This window comes from Homarus americanus, unplaced genomic scaffold (genome assembly GCF_018991925.1).
Source record: "Homarus americanus isolate GMGI-L3 unplaced genomic scaffold, GMGI_Hamer_2.0 scaffold56009, whole genome shotgun sequence".
NCBI lineage: Eukaryota > Metazoa > Arthropoda > Malacostraca > Decapoda > Nephropidae > Homarus > Homarus americanus.
This window is the reverse complement of record NW_024739542.1, coordinates 4,985,958-5,007,261: the sequence shown is the minus strand read 5'-3', so window position 1 is coordinate 5,007,261 and position 21,304 is coordinate 4,985,958. Positions and strand designations below refer to the sequence as shown.

Here is a 21,304-nt window from a genome sequence, read left to right as displayed (position 1 = left end):
TGTAAGGTATTGTGTATAGATTTATTGAAACACGCTACATACCTTGAAAACTATCGCCACAATACGATACTTCATAAAGTTTTTCCTTCCTTCTGACCATAACTTTGCACAATTCTCTTGATAATTACTAAATCTGTGTAATAAATCCCCAGCAGTGTGATATATGTGATGTAGATTGATATTAATCTCCCCCAGACCCAGGAAAATTTGTCTCGAGTTTGGTATTTTCCTCCTGACGATGGTATAAAATTATTTCCTAAAGTCTCTTGATTATGAATAATTCTATATGTGGTGTATATACGAGAATTTATCCTTACTATACAAGTGTACAATTGGTTCAACATACTTATATATACTGTATATAGTCATAGCGAGGTATACAGTATAGCATGCTAATACAGTAGACTGGGACCTAGACAATACACGTATACAATGTACCTAGAAAGTGCAGGTATACAATGTACCTAGAAAGTGCAGATATACAAACAATAATAAACTTATTTTCGAGCTCATAGCCTACCTTAATTGCTAACTTTAATCATAAATATTCCTGATGTATTTTACAACCTCTTCGACCACGGGTTTGGTGCTCTCAGAAACAAGGTCAGGTAGGAACGGCCTGGATTCTGAGGTCTTCAAAGGTAATAAACAAACTCGTGGTAATGAGCGCCCAGACCACTTTGAATCCTGGTTTGTGAATCAATAATGTTTGAATTACGAAGCCTTTAAACCCTTAGTGGATATAAATAATCTAACCTAACCTAACCTCAGCCAGCCAGATGTAGTGTGGGCAGCCTTTTCTCAGGTCACCCATCACGCCACCTGCCGGGTAAGACGAGAATTGTGCATATTACCTGTGCAAACACCTGACTTCCTTTGCCCTCTCTTTCTTCAATGACAGGAAGAGAAGAGGATGGGAGAAAGAAGGAAGAGAGTAGATGAAGGGGAAGGAGGTAAAGGATGATGGAAGAGAGGAGGAGGAGGAAGAAGAAATGAGGGGGGGGGAGAGGAGGATAGGAGAATAGAGGAGCAGGAGGTGGAAGAGGGAGAAGGAGAATGGGAGTGAGGGGAGGAGGAGGAGGAGGAGGAGGGGAGGAGATGAAGGAGAAGAGGAAGACGAGAAAAAAGAGAGGAAGAAGGGGGTGGACAGAGGAGGTGAAGGGGAAGATGGTGGGAGAAGAAGTGGAGGAGAAGTAGTGAAAAGAGGGAGGGGGTAGAAAAGGAGGGAAGAAGAAGAGAGAGTTAGGGATGGAGGTATGGAATAAAGAGGGAATACAGGATGGAAAGAGAGAGGAAGGAAGATTAGGGAGGGAATAATAAAAGGGAGTTAAATGGAAGGGGAGAGATTAAAATGGAGGGAAAAGGACACAGGAGATGGAAGGGGAGAAAGGAAGGAGGGAAGGTAAGAAGAAGGAAAGGGGAGAGGAAAAGAGGAAAGGAGATGATGTTGAAAGGGAGTGAGAAGAAAGGAAGGAAGGGTGGAAAGAAGAGAGGGAAAGAGATGAACTAAGGGAGAGGATAACGGAGGGAGAAAAAAGAATAATGGATTGAGAGTGGGAGGGAGGGAGAGAAGGTAAGAAAGAAAGTAAAAAAAAAGTTGACAAAATAGAAAGGTAGGTAGGAATCTCTGAGGACAGGTTGTGTGTATGCAAATGTGGTCATATCTATTGTCTTATTGCACTTACTCCAGGGAGGCAGTGAAGAACCGAGAGCCCATGGAAATGAAAGAAAATTAAAAAAAAAAATACAAAGTGAATAGGTCCTTAGAGATTATATCAGGGCGCTGTAGAAAGGGCAGAGTGAAAAGGTTCTTAGTTAAGTGTTTAGATGTGGGAGAGAGAGATAAAATATGTAAAAGGATTTGGTGTTAAGAAGTAGTAAATTGTTGGAAATAAATAAAACGTGAACAAACGAAGTAATAATAATAAAAATAATACTAATAATAATACTAATAATAATAATAATAATAATAATAATAATAATAATAATAATAATAATAATAATAATAATAATTAGTGAATACACTCTCCACAAACACAAACTCAAACATTGAAAAATTACTTAAACTTCTGTAATGACTTGAAAATTTGTCAAATAATTTATGCAGCGCCTCTTATTCATTAATGCAGAAAATAAGTCTACGAGCGTAACTAAGTATTGACAGACAACAAAGGCAAAATAAGCACATATATTATATTAAGGCTTGGAAGATTATTTACTGTAAAAATTGGTGTTTATTATTATTATTATTATTATTATTATTATTATTATTATTATTATTATTATTATTATTATTATTATTATTATTATTTTTATTATTATTATTATTATTATTATCATCGGTTCCTGAAGCATTTATGATAACTAATATTTTATCTTCTCGGAACATTTACATTACCTTCAACATTTCCTACAAAATTTCCATTACCTTCACTATCATTTTCAGGAAACTTTACGATATATTGACCAGCATTTCCAGGAACTTTTACGATAGCTTCGGTATTCGCCAGGGAAACAATTTTAGGAGTAATTTATTTACTGGCCATCGAGTGAACTACGCTGTTAAGAGTCTCAAACTATCGTCTTGGGATTTCCTAAGAGGTCACTACGACAAGTCCTCCACCTCCAGTCATATATCTAATGGGTCTACCTTCTAAAGTGAATTATAATATAGAGTTATTGTTGCTATTGTTTTTGTTGCTATTATTTTTGTTTTTGTTGTAATTATTCTTGTTCTTGTTCATTTGTTTATATTCTAAACTTTTTTATATATTTTTTTATCTTAGGGACGTAGGTGTGTGTGTGTGTGTGTGTGTGTGTGTGTGTGTGCGTAACCCCTGCACGGAAGTACAGGCCTACATTATGCCATGGAGAGAGAGAGAGAGAGAGAGAGAGAGAGTAGCAATGTGGTAGAAGGAAAGTGGACGAACAAGAAATGGTGAGAGTGAATTAGAGAGATAAATAAAACAGAAAAACCTCTTTACCCCTCACACACCACACTCCCTCCCTCCCTCCCCACCTTCATCATGGCTCAAGTAAAGAAAACATCCCCGGATCACGAACTTTTGTACCATTAACTTGTTTGGGATCTGAGAGAGAGAGAGAGAGAGAGAGAGAGAGAGAGAGAGTAAAAATCCACCTCGTTTAAGATACTAACAACATTTCTTCTTTCTCGTTACAGGTAGTGTAGCCGCCATGACTCAGGTAGCTAGAGGTTCACAGGAGCCAATTGAGAGGAGGAGTATAAGAGGAGCGGAACACACCAGGTAAATAATAATCTTCCTTTACATAGAAGAGGAAGTGGAGATCACGAAGAGGAGGAAGGAAGAAGAGGAGAGAGTGAGACTTGTAATGGTTCTTAAAACTACACACACACACTCACACACACACACACACACACACACACACACACACACACACACACACACACACACACACACACACACACACACACACACACACACACACATCATAAACTTACCTATAATCATCCCGACTATACAACCTAATTAAACAAACCTCACCTGGCCAGTCATCTATTAAGGTGTTGCCTCAACCTCCCTCAGTAGTTAATTAAAAGGCGACCTGCTGGTGTAGGATTCAGTAGGATCCAGCCGTTCATTATGATTCCCCTAGCCTGAAGGACTCGTAGGATATCTGGAGAACTTAATAGGTTTCTCCTGAGAGGCATTTGGTTGTTCCTGTAGGATTCTGGTTAAACCTATCCTAACTTAATCTAATTTAGACTATCTTAATCAGTGTTAAGTTTGATCTTTTTGTTTGGTTTAATTTAGCTTAAGGTAATTTAACTTATATTGAGTTAATTGATCATTACCATCATTTCCATTAATTGTTATTACTATCATCATCATCATCATCATCATCATCATCATCGTCGTCGTCAAAAGGAAAGGAAGGATCTAGGAAATTCCCTCCATAATAATGTGCACACCTCAAGAGACTCCTCCCACACCACACGATCATTTATCCCTGTCTACACCGAGGCTGAGTTATCCCAGCTCATAGTACATCAGACCTAGCAGCTACTAACCCACAGTATTCCAGACCTAGCAGCTACTAACCCACAGTATTCCAGACCTAGCAGCTACTAACCCACAGTATTCCAGACCTAGCAGCTACTAACCCACAGTATTCAAGACCTAGCAGCTACCAACCCACAGTATTCCAGACCTAGCAGCTACCAACGTACAGTATTCCAGACCTAGCAGCTACTAACCCACAGTATTCCAGACCTAGCAGCTACCAACGCACAGTATTCCAGACCTAGCAGCTACTAACCCACAGTATTCCAGACCTAGCAGCTACTAACCCACAGTATTCCACTTTGTTGGGAATGTTTACTAACGTTACCATTACTTGCCATCTCTCGTTTTAGTAGAGTTAATATGTGTTGATGGCTGACATGTGTATGTTCACGGTTGAGAAAATCTTTTAAAAGTACGTAAAAATGCACCTTTGGGGAAGAAGAGGGAGAGAGCGAGAGAGATAAGTGGGAGGGAGGGAGAGGAAGAACAAGAGGTGGAGAGGAGGAAGAGTAAGGGGGAGGAGAGAGGAGGTTAGAAGAGGCGGAAAGAGGAGGTTAAGAGAAGGGGAGGTGGAAAGGTGAAAAATTGGGAGATAGAAATGGAAGATATGAGAAACAGAAGAAGAAATAGAGGGAGAAGAATAAGGGAGGAAGGTTGAAAGGAGATAATGAAGGATAAAGAGGATATGGAAGAGGATAAAGGAAGAAGGAGGAGTCAATAAGAGGAGGATAAATGAGGTATTTAGAAAGAAAAGAAGAAAAATAAATGAAAAAATAAGGAAGGAGAGAGAGAGAGAGAGAGAGAGAGAGAGAGAGAGAGAGAGAGAGAGAGAAGGAGTAGAAGAAACGAAGAGAAGAAAAGAGATAAATAAAAAATGAAGGAAGAGGCGGGGTATAGGCAGCGAGAGAGGAGAAAGGAAATATTATACACATTGAAAATACCACAACAATATACACGGTCAGGACATTATTATAACCAACCATCCTCCCGCGTTATGTAAGAGCCCATTTTCAGGAGCTTCCCATTGGCTATATAATATGGTGAACTGATCCGTATTGTGGTATTCTCATGGGTTTCATCTACCACACACACACACACATACTTAAGGTTCCCTGGATTCTTAGTACTACCTTAGCATCCACGGCGAATAGAGAGAGAGTGTGTATAATAATAATGTGTCTCAGAAAAATGTAATACCCACTGTCTTATAGATTATTACCGTGTGTGGGGGGTTCAATTTTGTCCTTACTTGTGGGAGACCTCGCATACCTATCCCCGCTACACCTACACGACACACATACACACAACTCTACACCTACACACACACACACACATACTATAATACCCTTACACCTACACACGCACTACACCCACTCTTCTCTCCATAGACCCTTCACGTCATTACCCTATTCACATAAACCCTTATTTACACTATGTTTTGTCCCCCCCCCCTGGAGTTCCTATCAGATGTTAATAGTACGCTGCTCCCCTCGGGCACGTAAACGCCTTCCCTCTCCCTATATTGAGTCCGCTACTGAAGGAGGAGAGACTATATGTATTGACAAGGAAGTACTGCAGGTTACTTATCATTTGATCTATTTTAATTAGAAATGGAGGGCGGAGTGGTGGTGGTGGTGGTGGTGGTGGTGGTGGTGGTGGTGGTGGTGGTGGTGGTGGTGGTGTGGTGGCGGTTTTGTTATTTCCTTAGTTAAAGTGATTTTGTTTTGTTTTTTTCTTTTGTTGGATTTTGTTACATTTAATGTGGTTTTTCTCTCGCTTTGGCTCTCTGGAACTTTGTCTGTCTGGAACTGTGGCTGCCTGGAACTGTGGCTGCCTGGAACACTTATTGCCTGGAACTCTGATATCACTGTGGCTGCTCGGAACATTATCTCTCTGGAAGTCATAAACCCCAAAACATCTAACGTCTATATCATTATTTCCAAACCTAACCTAACCTAACCAAAATTATTATTCCTATTTCATTAATTTCCATAGAAAACTGACCTAGAAAACTTACCCCAACACCAGTCATTTGACGTCATTTAAAAGCCATTATTGTCCTGCCAAACTCTGGTCTACAGGATGGCTCGGGTGAAATCTGCCGCACAGGGAAATTTTATGAGCGGGAGCCATATTTTTCCCTAGATTTACGGGGGAACAATAAAGCTGAGGAGACATTTTTATCTCTATATTTTATGAGGGACGATAACCTTAGCCGTGAATAAGAGGAGGTTATGGGGAAGAAGACAGCGGTTACCTCCCCCCCACACTATTCCCTCTTGAGAATTTAAACCATAATGGGAATTCGATTATTTTAAGGACTTAGTGTTTGTTTTTCTTATTTTGGAATTTAAATTGAAAAAAAAGAAAGAAATCTCCTATTTTAAGCATCTATATTTTTTTTTTAATATTGAGAAACTAACCTAACTCTGGTGCTCTAACCTTGCCCTTACTCACTCAATTCCTTTAGGATGACAGAAATAGATGATACTTTTGGAATACTAGTAACTCTCTCTCTCTCTCTCTCTCTCTCTCTCTCTCTCTCTCTCTCTCTCTCTCTCTCTCTCTCTCTCTCTCTCTCTCTCTCAAAAGTAGTATATTTTTTAACATCCAATAACCTGAAAAATCATAAAAAAAATATAGCATACATATCCCCTCCCCCCTTTATTTCTATTTAAAACCTATAGATAATATTTCACTGAAAAACAACAACAACAAAAATCCTACAAAATTGAAGGCATAAAAGAGGATTTTGTAAAATATTAAAAAACTCACTATAGATCACAAGGTTATTTTATGTTATATTCTGAATACAAATTGGTGAATAATATGACGTTGGATGTTATTTATTGAGTAATGAATGACAACAGAGATTTACGAGTCTGTTTATTGCTGGTTCCTGGAAGTTCACTTTGTGTTGTGTTGTGATGATAGATAGATAGATAGATAGATAGATAAGCTTCAGGCCACCACCACATCCACCAGACCCACCACAACACCCTCCACCACACCCCCCACCACACCTGTAAATAAACCGTAAAAATACATAATTAATAAACAGGTAAGATGCTTTATTGTTACCATGGTTACCACAGGTGTGTTGTCCACTAAGTACCGCCATGTTTGTTTACCTGTGGTGCTGACCCGGTGCTGTGTGTAATGTATTCTGTTGGCGCACACACAGACACACACAGACACACACACATACACCAGGCGCCTGTGTGTTCAGACAGTGGCCAGTGTGGGAGTGAGATCAGGTGTCCAGATATGGTTACGTTAGGTAGCTCTATTCTGAGACTGGTGGGTGAGGTGGACTGACTGACAGGAGCAAGTGTGGTGTGGTGTGGTGTGGTGTGGTGTGGTGAGGGTGTGTGTTGGTGTGGTGAGGATGTGTGTTGGTGTGGTGAGGGTGTGTGTTGGTGTGGTGAGGGTGTGTGGTGGAGTGGTGAGTATATATGGTGGTGTGGTTAAGGAGTATGGTGGTGTGGTGAGGGTGTGTGTTGGTGTGGTGAGAATGTATGGTGGTGTGGTGAGGGTATATGGAGGTATGGTGAGTGTGTGTTGCAGTGTGATGAGGCAACTACCGCGGGATCTCGCTGCTGTCCGTAGTTGGCAAGATAATTATCGCCCGAGTCCCCTCAACAGAATTCTTCTTGAGGGGGAAAACTTCCTCCCAGAATCCCAGTGTAGTTTTAAACCATTACTTTACACCCCTGAGATGATCATTGCTGCCCATCAGATACAGTAACAGTGCAATTAACAGCGTCTTGACTTGTACATGGCCTCCATAGACCTTACTAGGACCTTCTCTTCGGGTAACAGGGAAACCCTCTGGCGGACCCTCAGTCATTTTGGTGACCCACCAAAATTCATCGCCATTGTGAGGCAACTCAACGATGGCATGAACGCCAGTGTCCTACACTATGGCACCCAGTCTGAGTTCTTCTCCATCCAGACGGGGATAAAACAAGGGTGTGTAGTGGCACCACTTCTCATTTCCATTTTCTTGGCTGTCTTCCTTACTCTTGACAGTGTCAATTTAGCCGGCGCGACGGCTAAATTGGAGGAGGGTGAACAAAGGACACCCAGTACCGGATGAAAGGACTTTTCAACTTAAGACGATTCCAGGCAGGAACAAAGGTGTCGGCAGCTTCTATCACTGAACTTCAGTATGCAGACGACCTCACCCTCGTCGCTCACACTGAGCTCGACCTACAGGACATCCTGAACACTTTGGCCTTGAGGTGAATGTACATAAGACTCAGATTCTCTTTCAGCCTGCCCTTGGTTCAACTACACCTCCACCATCCATCCAGGTTAACGGTACTACCCTCTTTAATGTTACCCACTTTCAGTATCTCGGTTCCCACCTGTCCACCACCGCTGACATCGATGAAGAGATTCAACATAAGATTAGATGTGCATCTCAAGTCTTTGGTAGACTCCGTACCCGTGTTTTCAGCTGTAGGGAGCTGAAATTATCTACAAAGTTGCACGTATATCGATCAGTGGTTCCCCCCACCTTGTTGTATGACAGCAAGACATGGGTCACATACAGGAGGCACGTCAAGGCACTTGTAAACTTTCACCAACGTAGTCTACGTTCCATCTTCCGAGTTCACTGGGAAAACAAGAGAACAAGTGCCGGTATTCCCGCTGACACCAACTGTAGGAGCATCGAGGCTACCATTATCCATGAACAACTACGTTGGACTGGCCATGTTACCTGCGTCGACGACAGTAGACTGCCAAAGCAGCTACTTTGCAGTCACTTAACGAATGGTAAACGTAACGCTGGCGGGCAACTGAAAGGTATGAGGATAGTCATAAGACAAACCTGAAAAAGTGCCAGCTCGACCCCCTCACCTGGGAGACGATTACTCCACACAGTAACGCTTGGTGGAGCATCACAAGAGAAGGTGTCAATACTTTCGAGTTAGCCTGACTGCATACCGCGACAGAAAAGTGCCAGCGTCGGAAAGACGCTTCCGTGGCTCCTCCTGCACTAGATGTAGCCCTCCACACGTGCAACATCTGTGGACGGTCCTGCCGGACCCGTATCGGCCTCTCGAGTCACCTCAGAGCTCACCAACGAAGGTGACATCTTTAATAACTCGTATCATTGTATCACAGCTGGATGATCGTCATACTCGATTCTGAGTGATAGCAAATAACTATGTATGTATGTATGTATGTATGTATGTATGTATGTATGTATGTATGTATGTATGTATGTATGTATGTATGTATGAACAGTATATATGCATGTTTTTTCGTGTGTGTATGTAGATATATGTGTGTAAGTAATAGTAAGTAGGTATATCTATATCTATATGTGGAAGTATAAGTGTATGCATAAGTATGAGTGTATGCATATCTATATACATATAGTCAGTATTGTGACTCAACAGACTGGTAGACCGTGCCAGGAATGTTGGGGAGGCGAGAGTGAGGGTAAGGGATTATGAGGTCTCTTTTGTGATAAGGAAGTAAAGGAGGGTACGGTGAGGAAAAAAGGGGGAAGGAAAGTAGGAAATAGAGAGAGAGAGAGAGAGGGAAAGAAAGGGAGAGAATGAGTGTGGTAAGGACGCTTCAGAATTAGGATGTGGACCTTCTGAATACCTCGTTGACAAGGCCCTGTGAAGAGGGTTAAGAGGGAGGGAGATGGGGGCAGAGGGACAGGTGGAGAGGAAGAAAAGAACATAGAAAAAGAGACAGAAAGGATGATAAAGGAAGGAAGTAAGGGAGGGAGGAAGGAACATAGAAATTGAAATGGGAGAGAATGCCATAAGAATCAGAGAGGGGGAGAGAGAGTGAGAGAGTGACTCAGAATTACCATGTCGATCCTTTGCTTCCCTCGTTGACGCGTCTCTAAGGACAGGTGAGGTAATGGACTGAGAGGGAGAGAAAAAGACGTAGATTGGGAGAAAGAATAGAGAGAGAGAGAGAGGGTGGGGGGTTAGAAATATAAAATCCAACTTGTGATTCTAGTTTTGAAAGCTTTTATGTTAATTATTGAACAAAGACCTATCCTGTACCTCCGCTGTTAACCTACTAGCAACACAACTCGCTAAGAAGCCTCTGGTTGAAGTTAACTCCCACAGACTCCAGTTAACTCGTTAAGACGTAAACTTTGAACTAATTAGTGAAACTCGAGAAAGTCAACAGGGAGTATCTAGGTAACAGAAAATAAAATCTTCGAGTTTTGGCGCAGTTTTAGGGTAGGACTATGTTGATATGACTACAGGGCGCTACAAGAGAGACTTTCTTTTTGGGGTAATATCGCCAAAAATTCCCCCAGTTAAAGCTGAAGATTCCTTAATGTATTTTTAAAGTACCTTGAGGTGACTTGAGCTAAGATCAGTATGGTGCTATTACTATTATTATTATTATTATTATTATTATTATTATTATTATTATTATTATTATTATTATTATTATAATTATTATTATTATTATTATTATTATTATTATTATTATTATTATTATTATTATTATTATTATTATTATTATTATTATTATTATTATTATTATTATTATTATTATTATTATTATTATTATTATTATTATTATTATTATTATTATTATTATTATTATTATTATTATTATTATTATTATTATTATTATTATTATTATTATTATTATTATTATTATTATTATTATTATTCACAGCTTAAACAAATTAAAGCCAGGTTAGGTTAGGTTTGGTTAGGTGGGACTTCCCTCAACAAACCTGAACCAGACTTGTCAACATTAGGGCTGTTAACCTCTCTCTCTCTCCTCTACGGAATGTAATTAAGTGTTTGATATCAAATACCTTTCCTACGGACACTCCTTTGGTGGCCGTCAGAGTCGAGTTATTGTGAAGGAACGACACTACTCGGGGTACTACATGATATAAGCGACCTCTTTATGACTCGGAGTATGATAATAAAAATGATGTTGACGTTACCTAAAGATAATCATACAAGAGAGTGAGAATTAACATAAAGTTTGGTTAACTTGTGTGGGGTTAAAATTAGGGTATAATTAATTTAAAGCTGAAAATAAGCTGGATGGGATAATTCTTCAGGTAAGCTATTATTTGTTATTGTATATTTATCGTCTATCTTGTGAGTTACCTGAGACTTTTAATGTTTTTACGGACTTTTTTTTTTCTTAGGTACAAGATGGTCGTCTCTCCTGCCAGCGTAGATACCAGAAGGTGTAACCACGTGGGCGTCGAATCTACACGGTGTGGCCATTTAGGTGTGGACATAAACCAGAGTGGCCACATAGACACCAAGACTAGAAGATGTGGTCCTATAGATATGGATACCAAAGGATGTGGCCGCATGGGTATGGATGTCAGGAGGTGTGGTCGTGTGGGTGTCGGTGTCAAGGAAGGTGTAGGAGGCTGTGAAGGAGGCAGGAGGGAGGGTGTGGTGCTGCCGTCCCCTACCTGGGTTCTCCTCCTCCTCTTCCTCCTCCTCACACAAGCTGATGTCGTGAGGTAAGTTCCCTCTCCTCCCTCACCATTGACTTTGTTATTTCTATGAGGATGTGATACACTTTGTGGTGATACAGCCGTCAGATATACACGAGATATACATTGCTGGACACACATTGTAAGATGGACACAGCTCCCAGTAGACACATATGTATAAATTAGATCTACCGTGATAATGTCAAGGTATGATACATAAATATGCTACTGAAGAAAAGGTATAATCAAGGTATATGGTGTTAATTATGAAATGTTATAGTCTTATTTTATATGGACTTCTCTCTTGATTTGTAATTATTGATAAGTAATATATTTACTAATCTAGAATACGCGATTAAAAACCTTAGGTGTTGAGAAATAACATTTTAACATCAACACCAATATTATATTAGGTGGTAGGCAAAATCCCAAACGACCCGTGACCAACTTTTCAACAATTCAATTTGTATCTGTTGTTCGATACAAGAGCTCAATACAGCCAGAAGTGTAACAGTACATTCAGGTCGTAACTGAGCAAAACCTAACTACCCAGAGTCAGAGATGTGAGCGAGGGTAGACCAACACAGAATGGTTTTATTGTCGCCATCTGGTAGTAAGAGAGACGTGTGTTGCACAACTCACTATCAACCCCGTCATAACCGAAGCTTATCGTTGAATTCTATTGGAGGACGAAATTCCAGTCACAACAACAATCTAACAAAATCTGTAATAATGGCTGATGGTTTTACAGTTCTCAACAAATTGTTTCCCGTAAACTTATATAAACAAACATTCGATAAAGTTTAAATATCACATTTATTGACCTCGTTCATATATAATTCAGTGTTATTATAGTTCCCATCTATACTATAATCCAATCATTTTATTCCTTATACTAGCAGCTGGAATTGCAAATTCTGAAACAGTCATTAACGTAACAAAAGTTTTTTTTTTTTTCCAGTGGCCAATGAACGTGGATGACTTTTTACTGTTATATTTCGATGGGTTTCCGCTCTGTCGTCAGGGAACAGCTGATGTGAAAATTAATAACTATTTTTTAGAGGATATTCTGTACCTGACGTTAATAAAATAGTTAATGTCTCATCGTATAGACTGTAGACACTCTTAAGACTGACTGACTGATAAAGACCAACTGATGGTAAGACTGACAGATCATATGACTGATTAAGACCAACTGATGATAAGACTGACAGATCATATGACTGATTAAGACCAACTGATGGTAAGACTGACAGATCATATGACTGATTAAGACCAACTGGTGGTAAGACTGACAGATCATATGACTGATTAAGACCAACTGATGGTAAGACTGACAGATCATATGACTGATTAAGGCCAACTGGTGGTAAAACTAGCAGACCATATGACTGATTAAGTAAAACCTCGTCTAGGGTAATAGAGTTGATAGATAGATAGATAGATAGATAGATAGATAGATAGATAGATAGATACAAACAAGACAAGAAAACGGATGTAAAATAGGAAAAAAAGAGAGAGTGAGAGAGAGAGAGAGAGAGAGCTAATATAAACACAAAACTCAGTGACGCACAACAAGAAAAACAATTCATATCTTTATCTATGTTAGTTTCTTTTCTTCTCTTGTTTCTTCAGCGTGTTTTGAGTCAAGCGAGCTCCTAAGAGGACGAAGAAGAGCCTCTCTAAAGGTCAAATGAGAGTCTTGGAAGTAATCAGGAAGTGTGTGTTTATTACCTGTGTTTTGTTTTTAAGTTTATATCATTGTGTTGGTGATAAAGGAAGTAGGGGCTGCCTACTACTATGGGACACTTTGATTAAGATGAGGAGGGCCTTGGTTCGTGGGGGTCTTGTTCCGTTGGGTTGGGGGAGGTCTTGGTTCATGGGGAGAGGAAGGGGAGGTTTTGGTTCAAGGGGGATAGGAGGTCTTGTGGTCCGTGGGGGGAGGTCTTGGTTCATGGGGGGGTCTTGTTCCGTATTCCGCGGTAATGGTTAGCCAGTGCAGTTAGTGAGTTGTCCGGTCTTCTCGGACAATTCCTTGAGACTGGGCCATGCAGCTCGATAACTCGGGGTGTGGTTGTTGTGTTGGCGACAGCTTCTACACCTTAAACTCACGTCTAGGAGCCTCGTTAACTAGGGGCAACCGTTGAGACAACTTAAGGAGGAGAGAGAGAATGTTGTACACCTGACCTAATCTAACCTAACTTAACCTTACAGAACTTTAATCTAACCTAACCGAGCTACACCTTAACCTAACTTAATCTAACCTAACCTTGCTAAAACTTAACCTATCCAAACCTAACTTAACCTTGTATGTATGTATGTATGTATGTATGTATGTATGTATGTCCATTTAGTTACATTATTTTTTTTCTATTCAATTGTCCTTCTTCACTTCCTCTCTTCTTCTTCTTCCTCTATTCCTCCATCCCTTTTCTGCTCCCCTTCCCTCACCTCTTCCTTACTGCTCACTCCTCTCTAGTCACCCTCTCCACCACCTCCCAACCCTCTCCATCCGTCCTCTCCCCCTCCCACTCTACTCTCCCATCCTCTTTCCCTACTCCTTCTACCTCCATCTCCCTCCCCCCCTACCCCCCACACCTATCCATCATCGCCCCCTCCCACCTCCACGCACCCAAAATAGCTTCACAGGTAATAGCAGCATTACGACCTGCGACAAATACACAATACATTTTGTTCCCGTAAATGAAAGAGCGCTTAAAGGTCAACCTCTACCCTGACGTCATAGGCTATTGTCTGATAGCCTAGAGGGAGGCCAGAGGGCGACTGTGTAGGACCCACCGAGATTGAAATCCTTTATCTAGACCTCAACTTCTTTCTTCGTGTCCTCAATGCTTTCCTTAGCGGCTGTATGAGATATGGTTGAAAATTGAAGGGTGAGGAAGGATGAGGGGAGGAAGTTTGGTTGATGACGGAGGGGAAGGGAAGGAAGGGGGTATAGATGGAGGTTGTGGTGATAGGAGAGGGTTTGGTGGAAGAGGGATGGGGTTAAAATAAAGGTGGAGGAGAGAGGGAAGGAGGGGGGAAGTTAATGGTGGAGGGTAGGGTGATGGAGGGAAGTAATGATGCTTCTCTCACACCTAGTCTTTCTCTGTTGTCTCTGAGGATGTCTGGTGATACTGTCTGTCTGTCTGTCTGTCTGTCTGTCTGTCTGTCTGTCTGTGTGTTCTATTGTGTCTGAGAGTGTTTATGAATAAAATATATATGTCTGTCTGTTTCTGTTGTTTATTGTGATCTGGCTGTCTGTCTGTCTGTCTGTCTGTCTGTCTGTCTGTCTGTCTGTCTGTCTGTCTGTCTGTCTGTTTGTGTCTGGTCTATTGTGTCGAGGAATAATGTCTGTAACTCTATATCTTCCCGATCATAACAAAGTACATCTCAGACACTTGTTACTAACCCATAACACAAATACCTTTTTTAAAACGACCACCTCGCTAGGACGTCCCCAAGTTTTTTTTTTTTTCTTCTTCTTTACACTGAGATTGACTTATGAATACCTAACCCAGGCAAAATATTTATTCCTTCTAGATCTTGTTTTTACAGCTTCAGTGTGTGTGTGTGTGTGTGTGTGTGTGTGTGTGTGTGTGTGTGTGGCCAATATTGTTCTAGTATAGTTAAAAGTGTTCCCATAAATCACACTCAACGCGACATTCAAACTAACCGACTCTATGCATAATATTATTCTTTCTTGTATAATCATGTAGTCATATATTGTATAATTAGGTAAACTTTATATGTTGTATAATCTATAGTTGTTATAGAAGTTTTAATTATAGTTAAAAAAATATATATTTTGGTTATTAACGTTTTTCTGTTGATTTGTGAGTTGTCATGAAATTTCAGCATATGCGATATTATCTCTCTCTTTCTCTCTCTCTCTCTCTCTCTCTCTCTCTCTCTCTCTCTCTCTTGCTCTCTCTCTCTCTCTCCCTGCTGACTGAATCAACTTATCAACTGAAAGACTGACTGACCCAGTGACGAACTGACGAAGTGACTACCTGACAGACTGACATATCTATACATATTGTGAGCGACCTTGTGGCTGGACAACCTAGACTAACCAATTCTAGGGCTACATGATGACGTACTGATGACGCATTGATTGATAACGTGTTGATGGTTTATTGGTTACGTGTTGATGACGTAGTGATGGCGTATTAATGGCGTATCAGGTCCCTGAGTCCGCCTCCTCCATCACACTACATCACTACACCCAACTCACACCACTTCTCATTAATGGCTGTTCTGGGATATTTATAAATATTGTTGGTGTTCTTATTAATCTTCTTGTTCTTCTTGTTCTTATTATTATCATCATTATTATTATTCCTTTAAAATACGTAAGGAAGACAAGAGGACATTAATTACACGAATTATGATATCTGAAAAAAAAAAAAAACGTGATATCACTTCCTTTGTAAACGCGTCCCGCCATATTGACTCGAGGTAAACAAACTAATTCTGGGTAAAAGCGATCATACATTACTGTTCTGTAGAAGAGACATAAACCTTTAGAAACGTGTTTAATAAAACCTGGGGATAAGTTGGGTAAATATTAGTCTCTTATATAACGTTTTGTGCCAATTGTATATGTCTATTATTCCTTTTTAAGTCCAAATACCGTAAGTAATTATTTACCGATTTTTAAGGACTGTAGCGTCTTAGTTCGTCTATAGCTTTGTGGAATAATGGAGATGGCTGAGCGCTCCCTGTTCATTATGTTATTAGGGGTAAAAGTGTTTTCTTATCAAAGCATTTTTCCGAGCTTATTCTTTTATGTAATTTGAGTGTATATATATATATATGTGTGTGTGTGTGTGTGTGTGTGTGTGTGTGTGTGTGTGTGTGTGTGTATGAATCATTCTCTTATTAAACAAAATTTGCCTCCAACAAGTGGCCACATAACTCAGACTTCGCTTCAGTACACCCATGACCAACACACACACACACACCTCCTCTCTACTCAAGGTCGTCCTATCGTACCAAGACACGATACTCATATACCTCAGTTGACGTGGTAAGTGTGAGTTCATGTGGTAGTACAAAGTAAGTTCTATAAATGATGTTCTTTGCTGCGTCAGTGGGTTCTATGAACGCTGATCTTAACTGATTGATTGATTTTCCTCGTACGCTCCTGGAAAATAGTGATTACTATTCTTTCTTGAAATTAACTTGATCATAAGAGAGAGAGAGAGAGAGAGAGAGAGAGAGAGAGAGAGCAAACCTAAACACCAAAATCCTCACAGGAGAAGTTAAATTCACATACCATAGTGTAAAATGAACCAGGGAAACAGATCAAGACTTAAACTTATGGGACGACATCTACAGACACGACCAGCCGAGGGCAGGGCCTCCCGCACCTTCACGTAACACAGGGACTTCACAAACTTCATAATTATACTGGGATACGGAAACACCAAACACAGCTAACTAAAGTTTGTGTGTGTGTGTGTGTGTGTGTGTGTGTGTGTGTGCATCATGTACACTTATGTGTATGTGTGTGTGTGTGTGTGTGTGTGTGTGTGTATGTGTGTGCATCATGTACACTTATGTGTGTGTTGTGTGTGTGTGTGTGTGTGTGATCATCACTGTATATATATATATATATATATATATATATATATATATATATATATATATATATATATATTTCTATGGATCCACAATGAAAATGTTGATTAAGGCAAGGTCTTTATTCAAGACATCTTCAGTTGCCTCTGAAGATATCTTGAATAAAGACGAAAGCTAAGGTGCTCCGTTGTTTATTTTCCCGTGTGATTTTATCAAGATATATAATATATAATATATATATATATATATATATATATATATATATATATATATATATATATATATATATATATATATATTTATATATATATATATATGTGTGTGTGTGTGTGTGTGTGTGTGTGTGTAAACAATGTATTTAAAATAGGGGTGTCAGTTTTACAGAATATATCACGCTGATTGGATGGTGGGCGGGGAAAAATACAATATTTGATTTGTTGAGGATAGGTTATGGGTCAAGAGTCATAGGTCTGGGTCAAAGGTCAAGTGTCATTGGTCATGGGTCAGGAGTCATGGGTCATGGTGGTAGCGTATGAATTACTGTAAAAAGAAGGGGACAAGGGAAATTTTACCTCTAATATAATTTTCTCTACTCAACAATTTAACCAAGAGCATCATTCATCACTAAATACAATTCACAAAAGAAAAAACAAACATGTAGTGCAACTCTATTTTTTCAAAGTGGCTTCATTTGCATTCATTGCCGAATTAAAACCTTTTGTTGAATAAGATCCGCAATGCGTGAGCAAGACACATAATGTTCTCTCAGTGAGCTAGTGTGTGTGTGTGTGTGTGTGTGTGTGTGTGTGTGTGTGTGTGTGTGTGTGTGTGTGTGTGTGTGTGTGTGTGTGTGTGTGTGTGTTTTCTTACTATTTCTTGATAAGTTATTTCTCGAGGCTAAGTTTCGTGCAGAAGTTGAGAAGTTTAATGTCTAAGATTGCTCAGTATCATGTTATCAGTGATAATAAGTCATCTTTACAAATTTCACAATTGAATATTTTTTCCTACAAGAACCAAAGTGTTATATTTGATTTTTGCTCGATTATATACCCCCAAAAATGTTTGAGGGAGGAATCATGAAATAGACTCAGTTTAGGGGGCAAGATATTGATTTTGTTGTACCCATAAACTCACAATATATATATACGTCATCTTTACATAAATACCCAGACACACAGACACACATCCGCCTCACACATACAAAGACACACACACCACAGGGTCAAGACCTACTCGGCGCCCCACTTCTGTTGTACCCACCACCTCCCTCCCATCAACCCCTCCTCCCAACCGGAAATCAGCAAGTTCTTTCCCCTCAGGGCTTCTCCACCTTAAAGGCTCGTCTTTCCCCTCAGGGCTTCTCTACCTCAAAGGCTCGTCTTCCCCCTCAGGGCTTCTCCACCTCAAAGGCTCGTCTTCCCCCTCAGGGCTTCTCCACCTCAAAGGCTCGTTTTCCCCCTCAGGGCTTCTCCACCTCAAAGCCTTCTCTCCTCCCCTAAGGACTTCTTCCCCTTATGGGATCCCTACCATAATGCCTCTGAGTATCCTTTGAGAGTACATGGAATCCTCGGTGGTCAAGATACTCTTTGTGTTTACCTGCTGACGATAGTCCGGCCATTATCGGTACAGCTGGTAAGGGGGAGAGAGGGAAGGAGTGAGGTATTATGGCTAGTAGAAGGAGGGAGCGAGGAAAGTAAGATAAGGAGAGAGGGGTAGAGGGAGGGAGGGACAGAGGGAGGGGGAGAGGGAGGTAAGAAGAGAGGTAGGGAAGGAGACAGGAAGAACGTTAGGAGGGAGAGAAATAGGGGAAGAGAGAAGGAGGGAGGAAAGTAGGGTAAGATGGAGGGAAGAAAATAAGTAAGTACGGTAGAGGGAGGGAGAGAAAGAAGGAAGGAGAAAGCAGCAGAGGGTGAGAGTGACGGCAGGGATTTAGGTTGGTTAGTGATCTTTGGAGGGGGGTTAAGGAGGAAAGGAGGAGAGGATAGAAGAAAAAGAAATAGAGACGAGAGAGAGAGAGAGAGAGAGAGAGAGAGTAGAGAGAGAGAGAGAGAGAGAGAGAGAGAGAGAGAGAGAGAGAGAGAGAGAGGGTAGTGACTGGGAATAACTTTACGTGGTAGGAGTTCTCAAAGTGTTAGAGAGGTGTGAAGATGACAACTACTACACTTTGTCCTCCCTGACTCAATACTGCCTGGGTTGGTGGGGGGGTAAGAGGTGTGTGTCTACAAAAACACCCTGGAAGTCTATTGAGAATCTCCCTTTGGTCCTACTCTCCCTTCTTTGTCAGATTAACCTTGATAAATCTCCCCATTCTGTTCTCCCTGAGTACTTTAATCTTTCTGGGTATTTTAATCTCCCTGAGTACTTTAATCTCCCTGAGTATTTTAATCTCCCTGAGTACTTTATTATCCCTGGGTACTTAAATCGCCCTAGATACTTTGATCTTAACTGGGTACTTAAATCTTCAAGGATACTTTAATCTCCCTTATTTAAACTCCCTAATTTATTATCTCCCTTTGTGATGCTTGACGTTGCCACACAGCGAGCAACGCACCTGGATCACGTGAAGATTAGGCACCTCAGCTTATTTCACCTGGTGATTAAACACCCTAACCCTTACCTGATTTAACAGAACTAACCTAACCTAACCTAACCTAACCTAACCTAACCTAATCTCTGTTTGTAGTCAATGTTCACACAAACACTATCTGGCCTCCTTAGTTTATTATCCAAGAATATAATTATGCTCACTGTGTTGGTGTTGTGACGAGTTAACCGATGATTGACAACTGTCCTTTTACGAGAGAATATAAGAGGCTGTTACAGAGGTGCTCCTGGTGTCTGAGATACAGGGGTAAAGTCCACAGGAGCCGGACACTTGGTGCTGAGCAGAGCTAGATTACGGGTGTGTTGAGGACATGAGAAAGTCATCCAGCACGTGAGGAGTTATTTAATTAAAACGTGTAATTAGCCCTTATTTATATGAGTACAAACTGTTTATATGTTGACAGAGGCTATTATAAGGGTGGTGGCAGGGCGGGGTGGAGGCAAGGGTGGTGGCAGGGCAAGGTGGAGGCAGGGTAGAGTGGTGGCAGGGTGGTGAAAGGGCAGAGCAGTAGAGTGGAGGCAGGGTAGAGTGGTGGCAGGGTGGTGGTAAAGTAATGGCAGGGTAGAGTAGTGGCAGGATGGTGGCAGGGTAGTGTCAGGGTAGGGTGGTAGGGTGATGACAGGGGAGGGTGGTGGCAGGGTAGCGACAGATGTAGAGCTATTCAGAGTCACACATAACATTAATATTGGCCTTTGTTTGCTCTTTCGCCGCCACCACCGTGAGTTAGCGGCAGCCGTGGCGTATATTAGCCAACCGGGCGAACAAAGATTTCTATTATGCTAATTAAACGTTTACCTTCATCTCATTGGTGGATGAATGTTTCTCTCTTTCTCTCTCTGTCTGCCTGTCTGTCTATCTGGGTCTCTCTCACACACACCTTAAAATTCAGTCTCTTACCAATGCACTAGCCTAGAATTTATCTTATGTTTATATGTAGTATGTGGAGATTAGCCTCCCTCCCCACCCGGCTTATTTCATACATACACATACATACACACACACACACACACCCAACACTTACATACATGGCAATGACACAAATTCAGGAGCAAACAAACAAAGCCACAGACAGCATGCTTAAACACACGAGGTGAGGACACTGTCTCAACCTGATGAAATAATGTCTAGTAAAGTATAAGAACTTACTGTATGGTACTTAAAGACACCCCCCTTCCCTTCCCCACTTCCCCTCCCCCTTCTCCTTCCCTTTCCCCTCCCCCTTCTCCTTCCCCACCTCCCCTCCAGATTGAAACAAATGCAAAGCGAAAATAAATTAAGACACCATTTAACAGTTTTTAAAGAAATCAGTTGTCGAAGCTCATGAATTTATTGAAACGAGAACATCACATCAAGGTACAGAAATTCTATCTCAACTGGGTATTATACCTAGAGTGGCGACACAGACTTCTGAGAGAGTGTGTGTGGCAGAGATGGTGTAAAGTAGTGTGGTGTGTCACATGCAAATACCATAAGCATCGCTCTCGTGTAGGCAGGCAAGAGGGAGGGAGGAAGGTAGGAAACGCAGAGTAAACGAAAGTGAATATAAATTTGTTATTATTTTTCTAACATCATCATTATTTTTTTTTTGTCTATACTATTATT

General features: G+C 40.7%; 1 protein-coding gene across 1 annotated transcript in view; it reads left to right on the top strand.

Annotated features, from left to right (window-relative positions):
- Window positions 1-3,182: 3,182 nt before the first annotated feature.
- Window positions 3,183-21,304, top strand: part of LOC121874903 (glycine receptor subunit alpha-2-like) — a 69,516-nt gene continuing 51,394 nt past the window's right edge. Inside the window, exons 1-2 of the mRNA XM_042379243.1 lie at window positions 3,183-3,266; window positions 11,209-11,538. Coding sequence (XP_042235177.1) covers window positions 3,196-3,266; window positions 11,209-11,538 — 401 coding nt within the window. The 5' untranslated portion in view covers window positions 3,183-3,195. The remainder of the gene's footprint in view (window positions 3,267-11,208; window positions 11,539-21,304) is intronic.